At 43.8% G+C, this 17,901-nt stretch overlaps 1 protein-coding gene across 3 annotated transcripts in view; it reads left to right on the forward strand.

Annotated features, from left to right (window-relative positions):
• Positions 1 to 1,886: 1,886 nt before the first annotated feature.
• Positions 1,887 to 17,901, forward strand: part of ADCK1 (aarF domain containing kinase 1) — a 106,489-nt gene continuing 90,474 nt past the window's right edge. The window contains exons 1-3 of one of the 3 annotated variants that reach the window (XM_083615681.1): positions 1,887 to 2,380; positions 5,462 to 5,607; positions 7,794 to 7,877. In XM_083615681.1, coding sequence (XP_083471807.1) covers positions 5,473 to 5,607; positions 7,794 to 7,877 — 219 coding nt within the window. In that variant the 5' untranslated portion in view covers positions 1,887 to 2,380; positions 5,462 to 5,472. Of the gene's footprint in view, positions 2,381 to 2,876; positions 3,208 to 5,461; positions 5,608 to 7,793; positions 7,878 to 17,901 lie in introns of those variants that run through there. The other 2 variants (XM_083615679.1, XM_083615680.1) reach the window with 2 other exon arrangements.

Here is a 17,901-nt window from a genome sequence, read left to right on the forward strand (position 1 = left end):
CACAGAATTGACCTGTGCCTCCATGGACAGCTGTGAGTCCAAAATGACTCCCAGGCTGTGCACCTGGTCCTTCAGGGGCACAGTTACCCCATTCAGGACCAGGGAGTCCTCCACACCTGCCCGCCTCCTTTCCCTCCAAAATGGTACTTCTGTCTTGTCAGGATTCAACCTCAGTTTGTTAGCCGCCATCCATCCTCCAGCTGCCTCTGTTGGTTTGCAAGCCCCCTCCATAGAGGCTGGCTCCTCTCACTGTCCTCGGAGCTTGCTTACCGGTAACCTCCTCTGGCTGATATCTCGGACAGACCAGGGAGATATTGATAGGCGACATTTTCCCAAGCGTGGGTAAAATGCACAACCCCTCCCTCCTGCTTCCGCAGGGGAAAGAAAATAAGTCAGAAATCTATTTACATGATGTTTATTTCTGACATTACAGCACTAAAGAAAAACACGTCCTTTCAGTTCAGTTCTTCTAGCAAGTCTGACAAACTTCCTGAACATGTGCACACAGAAGGTTTCAGATTACACTCTTCACAGAGACTTATCCAGCCTGTGAACGTCCTGGGAAATTCTTCTTTCCCACAGATAGGTGCATCATGTGATGTCAACAATCTGGCTGTCTGCAGCGGTGATGTTTCCATATACTGACAGCCTCCAGACAGGGTTATTCCTTTGCTGGTCATTGCTGTGGATACACGACCTGTCTGTCTTCAGGCACTGTGGTCGTCTGCAAGGGATTCACATAAAGTGGGGTTAATGTTGTCAGCCTTCATGCCATGTTTGCAGACATCTTTGTGATGCAGAGTTTTTCTGCCAAGAGGCCTAGTGCCTGAAGTTAGCTCCACATAGAACCCATTGGAGTTTCTGCTGTCTTCCATTCTGGCCTTCCTAGCTGCATCTGGGTCCTTGTTCCTAGTGCAAACCTTGAGCAGGTCAGCACAAGCATAAGGCTGATGATGACCCCCTCCTTGACTACTGGCAGCCTCTTACGGGAATTTCAAAAACCTTGTCTCATTCTGACCTCAATTAGGGCCTCACTGAGGGTTACCAGTGTAGCAGAATAGTAGAACACCTATGTTATGGTCTTTGTTATTGGCCCTAGCAGGATTCAGATGTGAGCAGCTGGGGTCTGTAGAAAAAGATTTCCAGTGAAGGTTTGTGTAAATTAATACTTTAATACTAAACTGTCTTTCACCTCCTAAGGTGCACTCCTCCATTGTTTCCTGAGACAGATGGATGCCAACAACACATATAATGATACATCAGTGCAAACCCTGACGTAGAACACCAAACCAACAACAACAAATTTTTTATATGCTGCCCATCTGACTGGATTACCCTGACCACTCTGGGTGGCTTCCAACAAATGAAAACACAACTCTGTTGCACCCACTTAATATATCTATTATAGGTTTTCTACCCCATCCTTCAAGTGAATTATCAGACTGGCTTCCACCAAATATTATACTGTACTGGTATATTAACAAATTACTATAATATACTGGTGGCTCGGGGGTGGGGCAGGTAGGTAGCAGTACAATCCTAAATGCGTTTACTCAGAAGTGGACTCTGATGTAAACGCAACACAGTCTAAGGCACTGCTTTCAGTTTATGCAACCGGATATTTTAGAAGACAGCAAAAGCCACCTCAAACCTAGGCAGCATTGATATGCAATATTTGTTTAGGATGGCGACTGCCTTGAGGACCACGAGGATTGGGAAATTGTACTTCTAAAACAGGAGAGGGTGATGGGGTTTTAAAAAATAGTTTTTAAATCATTATTTCATTCTATGCACAACATTCTATACACAACAGAGATGACAATTAGACAAAATTTTAAAAATGAGAAACAAAATTATATAATAGGTAGAATGAATAGTTTACACATGAGTTAAAACAAGTACTGACTATCAACTGTATCAAATCATTAATTATATTTCCAGATTTGCCGGGCTTGTCTTGAAAGCAGGAGCGGTTTGTCCTGTTTCCTGTTTTCCCCACTAGCTTTCACAGAGCACGACATGCTTGCCTATTGCAAAACTACCAGCTTTGTTGCTGATACAGGTGAACACATGTAAAAAGGCTGACCTACAAACAGGTGTCAGCAAAGGCGGCCTCTCCGGCTGACAGCAAAACGCGCCGGCCCTTCACCCTCCCCCTCTTCCCTTTCAATGAGCTCGCCCGGTGGCTCCGGCCTTGTAGTTTTTCAGAGCCCAGGCGCCCCTACAGATCCCGAGGCTTTGCCATCCGCGAGAAAACTACAAGTCCCAGCATCCCCGGCAGGGGAAAGCCTGTACTACGTGCGGGAAGCAGGGGGTGGGAAAGAGAGGGGAGGAACCTTGGATTCCGCCGAATAAAAGCGTCCCTGTGCCCAGAAAGCCGGTAAGTGTGGAGAGCGGCGCTGTCCTTGTTGGCTGTGGCTGGACGGCTAGATCAGGGGGACGGGGACGGGGCGGGCAGAGGGTCCCCTTTGGAGCCATTCCGGCGGAGGGACAAACCTTTGTGGAATCTAGAACGTCGAGTAATGAATGAGAAGACAGCAGGGGGTTCGAAGGGGCCGAAATGGGACCTCCCCCGCACGTCCCCGTAGCCCAGTCACGAAAGTAAATTTAGGGTGCTTCCGTATCAAACGTTTCCACTTCACCAAGGCGCTGCAATCCTCCGTAGCCCCCCTAATGGGACCGGCTTCTTTCAACGCTCATTTCAGTGTGTCGATCTGCCCAGTAGCACCGTGTCCTGACCTTTTAGTTTTTCCAGAAGTGCTCTCAGTCCCCCTTGATCTTCGTGTCCCCTTTTTACTACCGTATTCAGTCCCCGGCTCGCTTTACGTAAGAGCTCGGCTGTTCATTCACTTCTGAAGTGCTACCTGCCACCCACTTTCGCCCCACCCACAACAGCCCATCTGAAATTTCCCTGCTTGTAGGTTGGGGGAAGCAAGATCGGGCGATTTGTCAACAGCTTCAGGTACTGCTGGCCATGCTCCTCCCATCGTGTCTCCGTTGGAAGGAGAGTCAATGGTGAATCTCACAGATCCATCTTTGGGAAAAAGAAAGTTTTGCACTGAAGGCAGAGGCCAGTTTAGTGAGTGCTGTTTGCTAAACTGGAAAATGTTGGTCTTCCTTAAGGATGAACACATTTAGGCTACAGTCCTGTGCCCACTTACCTGGAAGTAAGCCCCAATGAACTCAATTAAACTTATTTCTGAGTAGGTATGTATTTTGTTGACTATATCTCATAACCAACGTTCATAGCATAGCGTAGCCAATGGCCAGAGATTATGGGAATTATAATTCAACACCTGGTGGACCACAGGTTAGCCACCCCTTTGTTAGATGGAATGAGGCACAAAGTTCTTCTTGCATGCCTTTAGATGGGCTTGCCACTTGGGCATCCAGCCAGTTGAAAAGTGTATATGGAAAGCCTGTGCTGATGTCTCTATGCCCTTTTTGAAAACCAACTTTTGGCCTTTTTTATTAATAAAAGTTGGCCTAATTCTCCTCCCCAATATTTGTGTTTTTAGTTAAAAAAGTATTTCTATACAGCCATATCATAAAATATCAGGGTGTTGTGCAACAATAAAACATAAAACACCATTAAAAAACATTGCAAATAATAATTAAAGTGACTGGCTAAACAGCTGCAAAGGCCAGTCAGCACAGAAAAATCTTCAAGAGACCCCTGAAAGTCAAAAGTGAGGATACCTGTGTACCTTTGCTGGAAGAGTGTTCCACAGCATGGGAACAGCAGTGCTAAATGCCTTACTTGTAGCTGAGGCCTGTTGGGTGCCCTTAGCGAACACATTTAAATGGTAAGGATTTTGATCATGCTGATATCGTTGCAGGATGGATCTCTTGTTATTCTCGCTTCCTACAATTACATGATTTAAATGGTAGAGATAGGTTGCATCACTGTGACTACAATTGAAACATCTATGCTAGATTTATAGGAGCCTCTTGCTATTTGTCTTTCCTTGCCTTTCTACTGGAAATTAAAGGACCACCAACGTGGATGGTTTAAAAAGAGGATTGGACAAATGCATGGAGGACACAGCTGTCAACAGCTACACACCACAGTGTGTGTCTGAAGACCAGTTGCTGGGAGTTGCAGGTGGGCAGAGTACAGCTGTGCACATGTCCAGCTTGCAGGCCTTCCAAGGGCATCTGGCTGATGACTGTGATAACAGGATGCTGGAATAGATGGGCCATTGGCATGATCCAGCAGGCTCTTTTTATGTTCTTATGACTCAACAACATTGAACCTGCATTCTAAAAGAGTTTTGCTGCAGGTGCTACATAGCATCAAATGTGAGACTGTGGAAACAAGGACTGGAACAATCCTAAACACCTAGCAGAAAACTTCTAGCACACAAAGTCACTAATTGACACCAACAGTTTTAATAATGAAATGAACTTACACTGGCACTCTGGTTCTCACATCTTTTGCAATTGCAAAGCTTCAGTAGGATTTCTGCTGTTAAGAATCGGGGTGTTAAAAACATACATACATTTACGATTCCCTCCAGGGATGTCATAGTCGCTCGTTTACATGCAAGAAGCACACTGATGCCTTGTGGAAAATTTCCAAAGCAATTTATTCTAACTGTTGTTTTCCCCTTATATATTTTTAATAACTCCATTTTTATTGGAAAGAGAAATTAGCACAAAACCAGGTGTCTTTGTTGCTTAAAAGCTCAGCTGCCACTCTGCACCCCCCCCTTGAAGCCGCCATCCTGTGGTAGGTGTTGCAATTAGTGGAGATGGCAATAGTCGTCCACACGTGGCACAATATGGCTTCAGGTGAGAATAAACAATGGTAGCAGATGGAGTTTTCAGGCACAGGTTCTTAAAAAATAATAAAAGGAAGGAGGTGGGGGAAAGAGAGCTGAAAAGGAAGGTGGATTTCTTTAAAAGCAATTGCTGCCAAAAAGAACTAGGCCTCAACAGCTACTATAAAAGGAAAGCAATAGGAATCAAAATGTTATTCGTTAAAGAAAAATATGGTTTTGAAGGTCCCCACCCACTGAGTGCAAACCTAAAATGGAAGATTCTGTGACCATCCTGGCTAACGTACAGTACTTGGTGATTGCTATAGTTAAGAAAGACTTTGCTGTAAAGTTTAGCCTACATATGAACAGAGGAGGTTGTCTTGTACTCACTGAGCCTGAGATCATTGATTCATCAAACACAGAACTGCTTCCTTTAATTTGTAGTGACTCTCCAAGTTCTCAAGGAGGGAGCTGCTGCATGAAATCACTTTAACTGGAGATGCAAGGTCTTTAACCTGGTTCCTTCTGCACAGGAAGGAAAATTTGACATTGTAATGGGAATGTCTGGGATTCCCATTCCCCAAATCTAGGCCCATGCACCCTCCATTTGTCTTGTAATTCTCATTCTGCCAACTCATTTGAGAATCTCTCTCACATCTGCCCCATCAAGTCATGACTCCTGCTTTATTTCTCCTCAGTGTTTGCTGCCATGGCCAGAAGGGCTTTAAAACTCGCATCGTTGGCCACTGCAGCAGCAGCCACCACTGGGTTTTACCTGTATGGCAACAAGCACCTGGATCCCAACGATTTTGGAGTTGTTCGAGTAGGCAGAGCATTTGCCACAGTAAGTTTCAATCTGGCATCTTGTGTGAGGGAAAGCATAAAGTCATCTTGAAATCCACAGGACTTACATGTCGCCATGTAATAAACCTGATTTGAGTATTTCTGGTTTACAGCAGGCGTTTTTCATCAGGAATCCATATTTTAGAGCACTTGTGTTGTGACATTTGATGAAAAAGGGAAACTCGTAAAAGGAATATAGAAAGAATCTAGGGAAAAGCTGATATAAAATATGACAGAAATTGTGCAGGAGGTGGGTATCAACATTATTTTAATCGAAAGTACAAAAATCACTGGAAGGACAGATTGTTAAGCTGAGGCTCCAGTACTTTGGCCACCTCATGAGAAGAGAAGACTCCCTGGAAAAGACCCCGATGTTGGGAAAGATGGAGGGCACAAGGAGAAGGGGACAACAGAGAACGAGATGGTTGGATAGTGTTCTTGAAGCTACCAGCATGAGTTTGACCAAACTGTGGGAGGCAGTGGAAGACAGGAGTGCCTGGCGTGCTCTGGTCCATGGGGTCACGAAGAGTCGGACACGACTAAACAACAACACAACAAAAATCAGTATGCTGGGACCTAGAGATTTCTATTAAAGGAATGCTGTTACCCATTTACTGAGCACTTCTGTCATTCCCTACCCACCCCCCTGCAATAGAGCAGGGATGGGGAGCCTGTGGGTCTCCAGATGTTGCTAAACTACAACACCCATCATTACTGACCGTTGGTAATGCTGACTGGGGTTGATGGGAACTGGAGTCCAACAACTTCTGGAGGGCCACAGGCTCCCTAACTCTGATAGAAGGATATGAGTGTTCTTGCTTCCTGAGACGATGGATAGGTTTAGGTCCACTGTTCTCAAGGTGGAGAGCAATCTTAAGCAAATGTTACAGGTACATTGTGAACACCATTCCTTCTGCTTCCATTCTCCCACAACCCGCCTCTCTAAGTACAGGCTCAGATTTGCATCAGATCCCTCCCTGCCAGCTCATTGGATCCCCAGTAGTCTGGTGTTGTTCTAATTTACATTTGTCACCTTTCTGTTTTCTGAGAGATGGTACGTATGCACCTTCAAATGCTGTCAGAGATACATCAGCTGCAGTTTTCCTCTTCTCTGCCGCTCTGTAGGAGAAACATCACCTGCTGCACTTCTGCCCATTGCAAAGTTGTTAAAGGCACAAAACCTGTGTCAGGAATAGGGTGGAAAAGCAACCTTAATTAGATTGCATAATCTTACAAATACAAAGCAGTGAAATGATCTAGCAAAGGGGACAATTCAGAAAAGACCGTTTTCTGTCTCCTGAACCATCTGGACCTATGCTTTTGGTGTGTGATAGGATCATTATTTGTTGTCTTGGTATCCAAGCAGTATCCATTCTAAGGCCTAATATTTAATCACTATGACAACAGGTATGATGTCACTATAGTAGATTGTGATGCCACCAGCTTTAGGCTCCTTTCTCTTAGGACTTCAGACTGTTGAGTCCCTTGTTGATGAACATCTGACAGGCCAGGGCAGACCATTGTTTCCACTGAGTCCCTGACTTCAGGTTCTGCATGTCTGAATTAGAAAACCCCTGATCTATTTGTCAGAAAGGTTATACTATTAAGATTATTCCCTAAAAGGTAGTCCATAATTCTTGTAATATTTTTTTACACTTCCCCTATATATTTTTCGGTATGGGTGGGCAGAAAGTAGATAGGGATCTACTTGTAGATCTCTGGATGGCTTGTAGGAGATCAGGAACGGTTTTTGACTCACAACTCTTTGACAAAATGACATTTTCATTTCAGCTGCTGTAATGGAGAAAAGGCTGAAACCTGGAAGGGACTTTTTGGTAAAGTCATTTTGAGTTCTGTAAAAACAAATTCCCAGGATGAGAATGTGCTCAGAGACAATCTGACCGTTCTGAAGCCTGGCCACTCCTGTTTTAGGGTAAACCTGAATTTGGAAATGAGTTCTAAACAAAGTGTCAAAGGTTTTAGGAGGAAGGTGAGGACTCAAAGTGCTTGGGGTACGCTGGTAACTTTCTGAACTGAGAATGCATTTCTAGACGGGTAGAAGTGGGAACATTGAAGCCCAATGGCTTAAGAAAGGACCATACTTTTGGATCAACCACAAACTAATTTTAGTAAAAAAAGAGCTATAGGATACTTTGCTTATGCTGTTGTTTCTGACTTGTTTTGCAGACAGCAGTTATTACTTTTGACTACCTCACTTCTCTCCGGAGTGTTTCACGCGGGACAGAAGAATATGAGTCTGTCAAATCACAGGTAAAGGGCCAACAGGAGGGGGAGAATACCTTACCAAAGGCCATTTTCAAAGCAAGCCCACCTGATTGCTGGCTTTGCAGTCTTAAGGGCTGGAGAAGAAATGGATTTGACTTCCCACAGCCTGGAATGATGCATAGAGTTGGTAATTCAGCAAGGTCAGATGTGAAAACACAGATTACTTGATCGGGTTAGCAGGAATCCTTAGGCAGAGGCAGTGGCTACAGGGAAGATCAAATGTGTGTGAGAGAGAGTTGGATTGGGGCATGGGTAGGCAACCTAAGGATCCGGCCCAATCACCTTCTAAATCCGGCCCACGGACGGTCCGGGAATCAGCGTGTTTTACATGAGTAGAATGTGTCCTTTTACAGTGGTGCCTTGCAAGACGAAATTAATTCGTTCCCCGAGTTGTGTCGTCTAGCGATTTTTTCGTCTTGCGGAGCGCGGATTCGCTGGGTATTAACGGCTTTAAGAAAAAGGAAGCAAACTCGCAAGACGTTTTCGTCTTGCGAAGAAAGCCCATAGGGAAAATCGTCTTGCGAAGCAACGCAAAAAACGAAAAACCCTTTCGTCTTGCGCGTTTTTCGTCTTGCGAGGCATTCGTCTTGCGAGGTACCACTGTATTTAAACTTCATCTCTGGGTTATTTGTGGGGCCTGCCTGGTGTTTTTACATGAGTAGAATGTGTCCTTTTATTTAAAATGCATCTCTGGGTTATTTGTGGGGCATAGGAATTCGTTCATCCCCCCCCCCAAAAAAAATATAGTCCGGCCCTCCACAAAGTCTGAGGGACAGTGGACTGGCCCCCTGCTGAAAAAGTTTGCTGACCCCTGGTTGGGAGAATGAAAAGCAAAGTTATGTGGATCCAGCTTCCTGAAGAAATGAGAAACGACTAAGCAAACGAAGGACAGCATCTGATGGAGTTGTTTGGATGTTCCTGAGAAGTGCGATTTAAAAACAGAACCTGACACATTATCCATTAAGGATAAAAATTACGATATTTCTCCTGATGCCTTACATTTCTTATCCGGAGTTGCTTCTGTTCCTGGAGCCTCTTGTTGAAGGCTGAATGGTGGCAGCTTTGTTCTTTTGTTTGTTAGATTTAATGCCTGCCCTTCACCACAAGATTACCGGGTGGGTTGCAACCGTATAATCGTACAATGTTAACATTGAATAAAATTATTTAGCAAAGCATATATATCTCAAAAAAAAAAAGGCGTGCTTATACATAAATCTTAACTGTCAAGGGCCAAGGTTAGGAGGTGTGTCTTCAGCAAAACTCCAGAAGCTACATAATGGAGATGCTTGATACACTTGCATGGGGAGGGAGTTCCATTGTTTGGATGCTGCTGCAGAGAATGCTCTCTCTGGGGCCACCATCCCCCCAAGTTTTTGAGTGTGGGGGAACTTCCAAGAGGGCACCTTGGAACACCAGAGAGGATCTGTGGGAAGACTTTAAATATTTATTTTTAAGTTTTTTTAGTCTCCTTTTAGGGTAGCTACTCCTCTGAGGTGGCTTCCATTCAATATAAAAATACAAACCCAAAATAACAGTTGCTGAAACCATCGTACAATACTAAAAAATAAAACCGCAAGTTAAACCATGGGGAGATATCCAAGGAAGTAATAATCAAGAGTTGACCTATTAACATTGGTGGCTCTACTCTGAGTATGACCTTCTTAATGGGTGGGGAAACTGCATCTGGCCAGTGGTCTCGATCCTTTGATTAGTGGGTGGGGCTGCCCACCTAATATCACAATGATGTTATGTGAGAAGACACTTTGGGCTTCAAAGTACAGTGCAGGGCTCTTTGCGTGTCTAGGATTGTGGCAGGCAGGGGGTTAATGCTTTCCTCCCCTTTTGTGGACCTGATGCACAATAGCTTAGCTGATGGTGCTATTTGCCCTGGGGAAAAAGGTCCCATTGATGCTAATTGGATCTTTCTTTCTAAAGCAAATAGTAGCTTCAGAGAAGCAAATTCTATTCGGAATCCCAGTAGTGATGTATGGAAGTGAGAGCTGGACCATAAAGAAGGCTGATTGCTGAAGAATTGATGCTTTTGAATTATGGTGCTGGAGGAGACTCTTGAGAGTCCCATGGACTGCAAGAAGATCAAACCTATCCATTCCCAAGGAAATCAGCCCTGAGTGCTCACTGGAAGGACAGATTGTTAAGCTGAGGCTCCAATACTTTGGCCACCTCATGAGAAGAGAAGACTCCCTGGAAAAGACCCTGATGTTGGGAAAGATGGAGGGCACAAGGAGAAGGGGACGACAGAGGACAAGATGGTTGGACAGTGTTCTTGAAGCTACAAACATGAGTCTGACCAAACTGCGGGAGGCAGTGGAAGACAGGAGTGCCTGGCGTGCTCTGGTCCATGGGGTCACGAAGAGTCGGACATGACTAAATGGCGAAACAAAATAAGCAGGGGAGGAAAGTGTTAACCCCCGCCACCCGCCTGCAATGATACCAAGATTTATCTGTTCTCACCCTTTCTCCACGGTGGCTGCTACTTGCATTATTTAAAAAGTGCACGGTAAATGCAAAGATGCATTTAATGCCATGCCTACTTTGTGCCTGAGAAGATGCTAAGGTAATATACATATATATTGCCACCTAAGCAACTAACTGGAAAGTTAAACTGAGAGCATCCCAAAAGAGTGATGAAAAAGAAAGAAATGATGGTCAGATTAAGTTATGCTGTATGCAGTTCAGAAGACACCAGGGGGAAGTTGGCTGGACAACTGCTGCCCATCTCACACTGCAGAAAGAAGTGGAAAATCAGTAGAAGTAGCAGCAACAGCAACTAGAGAGTTTTGCAGCAATACATGACTTGCACCCAGATTCATTGGAAACGTGACCTCTCTCTGTGTGTGTGTGTGTGTGTGTGTGTTTTCTCTTTCTTTCTGGGGGCAGAGGGTGTGGCACCCACGGCTCTTGCTCCATAATCCAAATGTGCACACAGTCCTGAGAAGGCTGGTGCCCCATGCTGTTAAGGGATGCAGATTTCTGAAAGATCTGAAGCTTCTAGACTGCAATCCTGCCATTCTGGAATCTTCCTTGGCCCTAGTGCAATTGATTAGGAGCGATAATGACCTTGACACCTTTATCTACAGAAGAGTTGATTGTGGTTTCCTTCTGTGCTGCAGGCAGCTTGTGGTTGGATGGTTGTTGCCAATAGCCCCCCCCCCCCCCGAAGCTTTGACCCTTGGCCTTGTGTCTCCATGGCCTCATTAACCTCTGTCAGGCACCGGCTGATGTTTTTTCGGTTAATGTATGGGGGAAAGGCTCAGTTCATCTCAGCTGCATCCTTCTTACTTGGCAGCCTAGTTGTCCATGATTCAGCATTCAAGCCTTGCCAAGGTTAGTGGTTAGTTAGTGCAAAGCGTATCAAGAAGATTTTTGCCGTGCTCTCTCTGTGTGCCTTGAAGCCTGTAGCCTTGAACCTCCCCAGGCTAGACCTGGATGGATAGAAACCTGATGTCCAGCAGGCTGTTCAGTGCTCTCTGTAAAAAATAAAAATACTTAATTGAAATCCACTTCACTCTCTGGTGGACAGTGATCAATCAAACCTGTAATCACTACTGGACTTCCTTAAGAAGCTGAACTCTCTTTTTAACCGTAGCAGTATGGCTTCCAAGTCATGGTGAAGGAGAAAAAAAAGGCTGTGCAGGGTTGGAGTATTTGCTTTGTTCCGCTTCCTGTGTGGAAAGCCTTAAACCAGCTTGCTGGTCTTCTTTTCTTTCGTTCTGCCCTGATAATCCACCCCCCTCCGTTTGCACTGACTGCCTGTTTCTTCTTAGCATTCGCTTAGTATAGCAATGCTGCCCAAACCCTTTTCTTTTCCTCTTGAACTGAAATAAAATAGTCCCAAGAAACTGGTTCTATGATTCTTCTAATACTGGAGTTTCATATCGTGCTGCAATACGTCTGGGTTTTCCTGGACACATCTGGGAATCAGGCAGCAAAATGACATCTGGGAATGTCTGGGAAAACTGGCAAGTGGGGCAATTGTTTCTTCTTCCAAAAAACGCTTTAAAAAAATCAAAGTAAAGCCCCCAAATGTTTTTTGGGGAGATGTTTCCAAAAGAAGTTCAACAACTTTGACCCAAAAACAAAGGGAAAAAGGGGAAAAAAACAACTTTGTCCTGATTTTCACTTTTGGGAATATGGCAACCCTAGTTTTGTATACGCTTCCTTCCAAAACTTGTTTTGTGGTACAGAATATTATTTTGGTGTGCAAGAAATGGAAATCTCTGAGTTGCCATATGAGAGACTTTGCTCTCATGCTTTTAACTAGTACAGGTACACTCTGTTTTTCACTTCTCACCTTGTAGCTATTGCTTTACCCCTGGAGATGGTGTCTGCTGTGATTGTGGACAATGCCCTGTAATTAATAGTCTGTGCTGCTTAATAGAACAGGCATAAATGGTAGTTGGGAGATAGGAAACCTCAGTGCCAGGCCCGGTCCCTGAGCCTGCTGGGGCCAAACAAGGACATCGTCATTAGGAAACAATTACATAGAAAGAAGATTAAGCAGGGAACTGGCTCCCCATGGGCACCTAGCAGGCTCCTATTTAGTTTCAAGGAAACATCATCAGTTCCTCTCTGTTTTCCTTTCATGTGTGAGCTGCTCTTGCTGCTAATTCTCACAGCCGGGCAGTTCCTAGCACCGCTTTATGGGCAGCAAATTGGGGGACTATTTACTTCTTTCTGTAGGGAAATGAAACCAAACCTGCTTGCTTGGATTCTCCAGAAATATTAAGCAAGCATCTTTCTCCCAGTTAACTCTTTTGGCTTCAGAACTGCTGTGTCAAGGCCATTTGGGGAGGTTAATTATCTCTTTTCTTTTGGCGAGCAGAACTGGGATATTCTGTGCTTCTGAGGTACTGGGTTTTTTTGAGCTGAAGTTATCTGAGCAATTTGTTCCGATGCCGTGTGAGGAGCTGCAGTGGGAATTTTTTTTATGATGTCAGGAGAATGCTAGGCTGATCCTGCTGAGTTTTTTTGTCTCCTCAACTCAAACTAGGATTTGACTGCTGACAGTACTAATGTACTAAGAATTGGAGGAGACTGAACCTCAGCCAGTCCCTAAAACTGGGAGCACTGCTAACACCACTGCACCTTTTAATTATTTCTTAAGCAAAACCTGAAGTTTATATATTTATTCATTTGTATGCCGCCCATCTGACTGGGTTGCCCCTGCCACTCTGCGTCAAAGTGGGTCACAACAACCATATATACATGTAAAAAGCACATAGAAATTTAAAATTGGATCACCTACTATCATAGAAAGATACTTTCTTGATTGCCTGAATAAGCTTGGTGGCACAGAAAAGTTTCCAGCAGACGTTTAAAGGTTGAAACAGAGCATCCCACAGAACTGGGCTGAGGACTCTGAAGGCTCGGTTTTATGTCACTGTCAGATGAGTCTCACCAACTTGGGGAATGACCCTCAGATAATTTCAGTGATTGAGCTGGAATATAAAGGTTCATTCAGTCCTAAGGTACCCTGAACGTAAGCTGTGTGGGGCTTTGTAAAAGAATACAGTGTCTCCAATAACTTCAACAACCATTCCTCCATACTAAACAATAAGTTTTTCCATCTTTTCCATCACAAGAGTTTCTCAGCTATGATAATTCATTAAAATAATATTCCATACTTCTTTACTTATTATGTATTTATTAGTTTTTACCTGGTTCTGTATCTTCTGTTCCCATTTCCTGTTGTATTTGCCATAGTTTTCCATTTTGATTTTTTAAAAATAGTCCATCCATTTACGCTTCTTCTATTCCCCCCCCCAAGAAAAGTGACAGAGGTTTGATAGCTTTATCATCTGAATTGATTCCAAGTTGCGCACAGAGACCTTTCACTCTCAACTCTATCACTGCCAGCTCAGGATGTCTCTTCATCCATGACTCCATTCCACTCCTCCTTCATTTCTCTAGTCTAGGCACTAATATGAAGGACTTCTCCATTTCACCATCTGTTGCCTCCAATTTTACCATCTCACCCTCCTGTTCTGGCAATCCTTCATCCATATTGTTCTCTGAAGTCTCTGTGTCCTTCCATACTGTTAGTAGAACAGTTATTTAAACCATGTCTAATTTAATTCCCAAGATAGGATTGAGCTATATGCCACTCACAAAGAAGATACTTCTCTCTGGTTTGCAGGCCTGCACTTGGTTCTATTTATTTATTTATTTATTTCATTTTATCTAAATAAATAAATAAAATTCTGCTTTCGCTGATTTATTCCCATATGTCACCTCCAGGTGGGGCTGTTCCTTTGTTGTTGGATCAAAGATAGGCCTAATAGATTTATCACCTTAAAGGACTTCGGCCCTTTCCATGACAATTAAAAACAAAGCAAAACTGGTTTTCCATCCTTGGGGCTCTTTTCATGTTTGTCCCAGTTCACTGCCAGCATTGTGATGTCTCCTTCTCTTGTACTGGATTGCGAAGTGGCAGTGGTGGGGATATATCTTTGCCGTGGTGACAGGCTGTACTTGAGTCTCTCTCTCTTGTTTTTAATCTGGAGAGTTTTGGGGACACGTGGCTTTCAAAGAGGTGTACAAAAATTAATAGCCAACAACAATGCCATATAGTTTTCTATTCAATAAAGATTTCACTGATAATGAGTGCCATGTGTACATTAAAAGAGGTGTGAAGGCATATTTGCAATTTGCCAGTCAGGAGAACATCAGTTAATCATCTGCCCTATTAATTCTAGTTTCCTCAATTTCCCCCCAATGGAAAACTTTCCATTGTAGGGTGACTCTGGGAAAGTGGTTTTGCCTTGTCTTGAAATCTACCCTAAATGTAAACTGCTCTTTTGCAAAAGGAAGCCATTCAAATGAAGGCCCCAGATCTACCCAACCCTATAGTTTGATAATACTCTCCCAAATAATAGGGTCTTTGTCCAATAAATGCAGAGATATTACTCATTTGCAGTATAGGATCCAGATTATTGCCTCCACTCCCACTCAACACTTTTTGTGAGATACCAGCACTCAAACCCTGGCATGCTGTCGCTAGAAAAATGTGATTCCGCTCCCAAGCCAGTTAAGGTTATATTAAGCCCAAGTTGCACATAATGGTAAGACAAAGTCCAAACAAGCAATGCCAGACCATTCATGAGCAGTGCACCCACCCTGCTTCTCCCTCTTATGTGCCAAGAGGAAACAAATCACAGTGCTGGCTTAGCGAACCAGCACTCATGGTTTGTTTCTCTCCAAGCAAACCATGACAAGTAAACCAACAACAAAGCAATGGCTTCCACCAGTTCTAACCCAGTGCTGTGGTTTCTTGCCTCCCTGCACAGCAAAAGCTGGGGTGGGCACAGTATGAGCAGCACTCACCAGCGTGCTGCTCATCCCCAGTAAACCATGGTTTGTTTGGACTATGTTAACAAGCGAATTGCACCACTTTGTGGGCTCATCTGCATTACCAAAGGCAGGAGTACAGATCCATTTCTGTACTGTTGGATGCCTCTGCACGGCAGGCTTCCGCTCAGCTTCCCTCCGTGGTTGTGTATCCCCTTCTGTGCTGAAGGGCACAAATGGTTATTAAAAGCGCTGTGTGTGTGTGTGTGTGTGTGTGTGTGTGTGTGTGTGTGCTAAAAACAGTGTTTTTAGCTGTCTGAGTACCAAATGGATTTTTCAGGCCACAGGAAACATCTCAGCTTCCAAAGCAAAGGTCACTGTGCTCTTGTTAGGTGACATTGTACGGATTGTTGTTGATATCTGGACCTCTTATAGGAGAAAAACTGGTCTGGGACCGTAATAAATTTCTATATACCTTGTAGGAGAAGTTGTCCTAGATTCTGAACATCACTTGGTGAGGGGTGAAAGAGGAAAACAATTCTTAACCCAAAGGGATGGCTCCTAGTGTGTGTGTTTTAAAAGGCAGTGCAATTTATTTAAGAAAATGTACCATGTAGCCCTCCCTACCACTGTAGTCACAGTGACTCTAACTTCTTTAACTGTCTGTATGGTTTCTGACAGAAATCTTCGTTTCCAAATAACTATCATAACTTTACTTGGAAATATAAAACTTTGCAAAAATGAGCAGCTCAGGGGGACGCTCACGCAGCAGTTAGTGTGGCCAGATACAACATAGGACAGGGCTCCTAGGCCTCTAATAGTTGTGTAGAACTGGGAATTTCAGCATGTGTAGACTTCATGCCATGCCTGCTGAAATTCCCTCTTCTCCACAGCTGTTAAAAGGGTAAGATCCTTGTATCCATTTGTATTGGGCCACCATAGCAGCTGATAAGGGTGTCCATTCAAACATGGGGATGTGCCATAGCTCATATGCTGTTTGCCAATGCCTTGAACTATAACTCAGTACCTGGGGTCCTTTAGACATGGTACAAAACCAGCCAGACTAACTTTCTAAGAAAGCAAAAGTGGTAAGTTGTTCTATTTATTATTAGCTATAAAAAAGGTAATATAAGCTCTCCATCTGTAAACAAAAGTCACTCGCTTTGTAGCCTTGCTTTGAGGAAGGACGAAGGAAGGCTTGTATTTTTTAATTAAAAAATTTCAATATGCTAAAATGAAAATCACCATTTCATTTTGAGATATTTGCACATGCTCAGTGAGTTGTTGGGTCAGGAAAGCATTGATGAATTTATACACAGACTATGAGAGAAGAAGAGGAACAGGACTAAATTGTTTCCCCCTGGTATGCTTACCATATAGAAAATATGTTGGACTGCTGGTATTAGACCTGTTGTAGCAAGTTAGCCACTGGATCATGTAAAGGATTTTTGTAAGGATTGAATAGCAGACTTAGCATAAATTCTTTGGGCTTCTTCTGCTAAACCAGTGACCTTATCAAAATCTCCCTAAAGTGTATCAGATGAAGGAAGGTGCTTCAGGCTAACACACAATTAGCTTACCTGTCAAGCCAACGTCTTCATTTCACCCTGCTCCGTCAGTGCCAAGGGGATAACTGAAATTGGTATTGGCTTGTAGATGCTTCTCCAAATTAGGGAAGGATCTTAAGGGTGATTCGCACAACCATTGGGTTGATTCATATGTTTGCTGCTTTGAAGCCCTTCTGGTGGAAAGGCTTGACATAGTAAGCTAAATAAATAAATTAAAAAATCGGATGCCCACTCCTTGCCCGTTGCCAGCTGCTTGTGTGCAGCTGCTGCCACATGCAGGATTAAGCTTTGTATGAGTTACTGCAAATGCTGGGAAACCCAATTTTTGAAGTGTTGTGCAAAAGGCTTAGTTTCACACATGGCAGCAGCTGTGTGTGGTTGGCTGACAACTAGGGGTAAGCTGACATGGGCAGCTTTTGGAGTGGCTACCCTTCCTGGTTGTGTGAGTCAGCCTTCAAGGGTCCACCTAAATGTTGGCAGTTAATCTAAGACCTTGGTTAACATGCTTAGATGAAAGGTGCACCCTACCCCCCACCCCCAAGCTGCAGCAACTGCGGATTTAATTTGGAAACAATAAAATGGAACTCTGTGTCTGTAGCCTTTGCCTGAATAAATGAGTTGTCCGGGTGATTGATCCAGTAAGATGGGTAAGAATGAGTGTGTTTGCTTCTGTAAATCTAGGCAATCATCTTCGAACAAGGCCATATTGAGCTATACTTGGGAGCATCCCAAAGTCTGGAGATGGATACAGGATCATAGCTGCAGCATACAGTACTCTTGAAGGGCGCATATGTTAAAAGAGTGGGTAGGTGAGCTAGGCAGTGGCATAAAAATCCTAAAACTGACATTTCCCGCTTTCTTCTTCTTCCTCCTCTTCTTCTGTCATTTGTAGCTGAGTAAGATTGTCTTTCATGAACATGGTCCTAACAGTGAGTCTGTAAGTGGCTGTTCTCCAGTTGGGGCGCTCGCAGGCCAGTGTTCTCCAGTTGTCAGTGTTTATACAGTACTACATTTTTTAAGATTTGCCTTGAGAGAGTCTTTAAACCTCTTGTTGACCACCAGCATTATGCTTTTCGTGCATTATATAGCCAACGTGTTTAAAGTATGTTTCCGAGCACAATTCAAAGTGTTGG

Source organism: Podarcis filfolensis (assembly GCF_964270895.1).
Source record: "Podarcis filfolensis genome assembly, chromosome: 1".
Taxonomy (NCBI): domain Eukaryota; kingdom Metazoa; phylum Chordata; class Lepidosauria; order Squamata; family Lacertidae; genus Podarcis; species Podarcis filfolensis.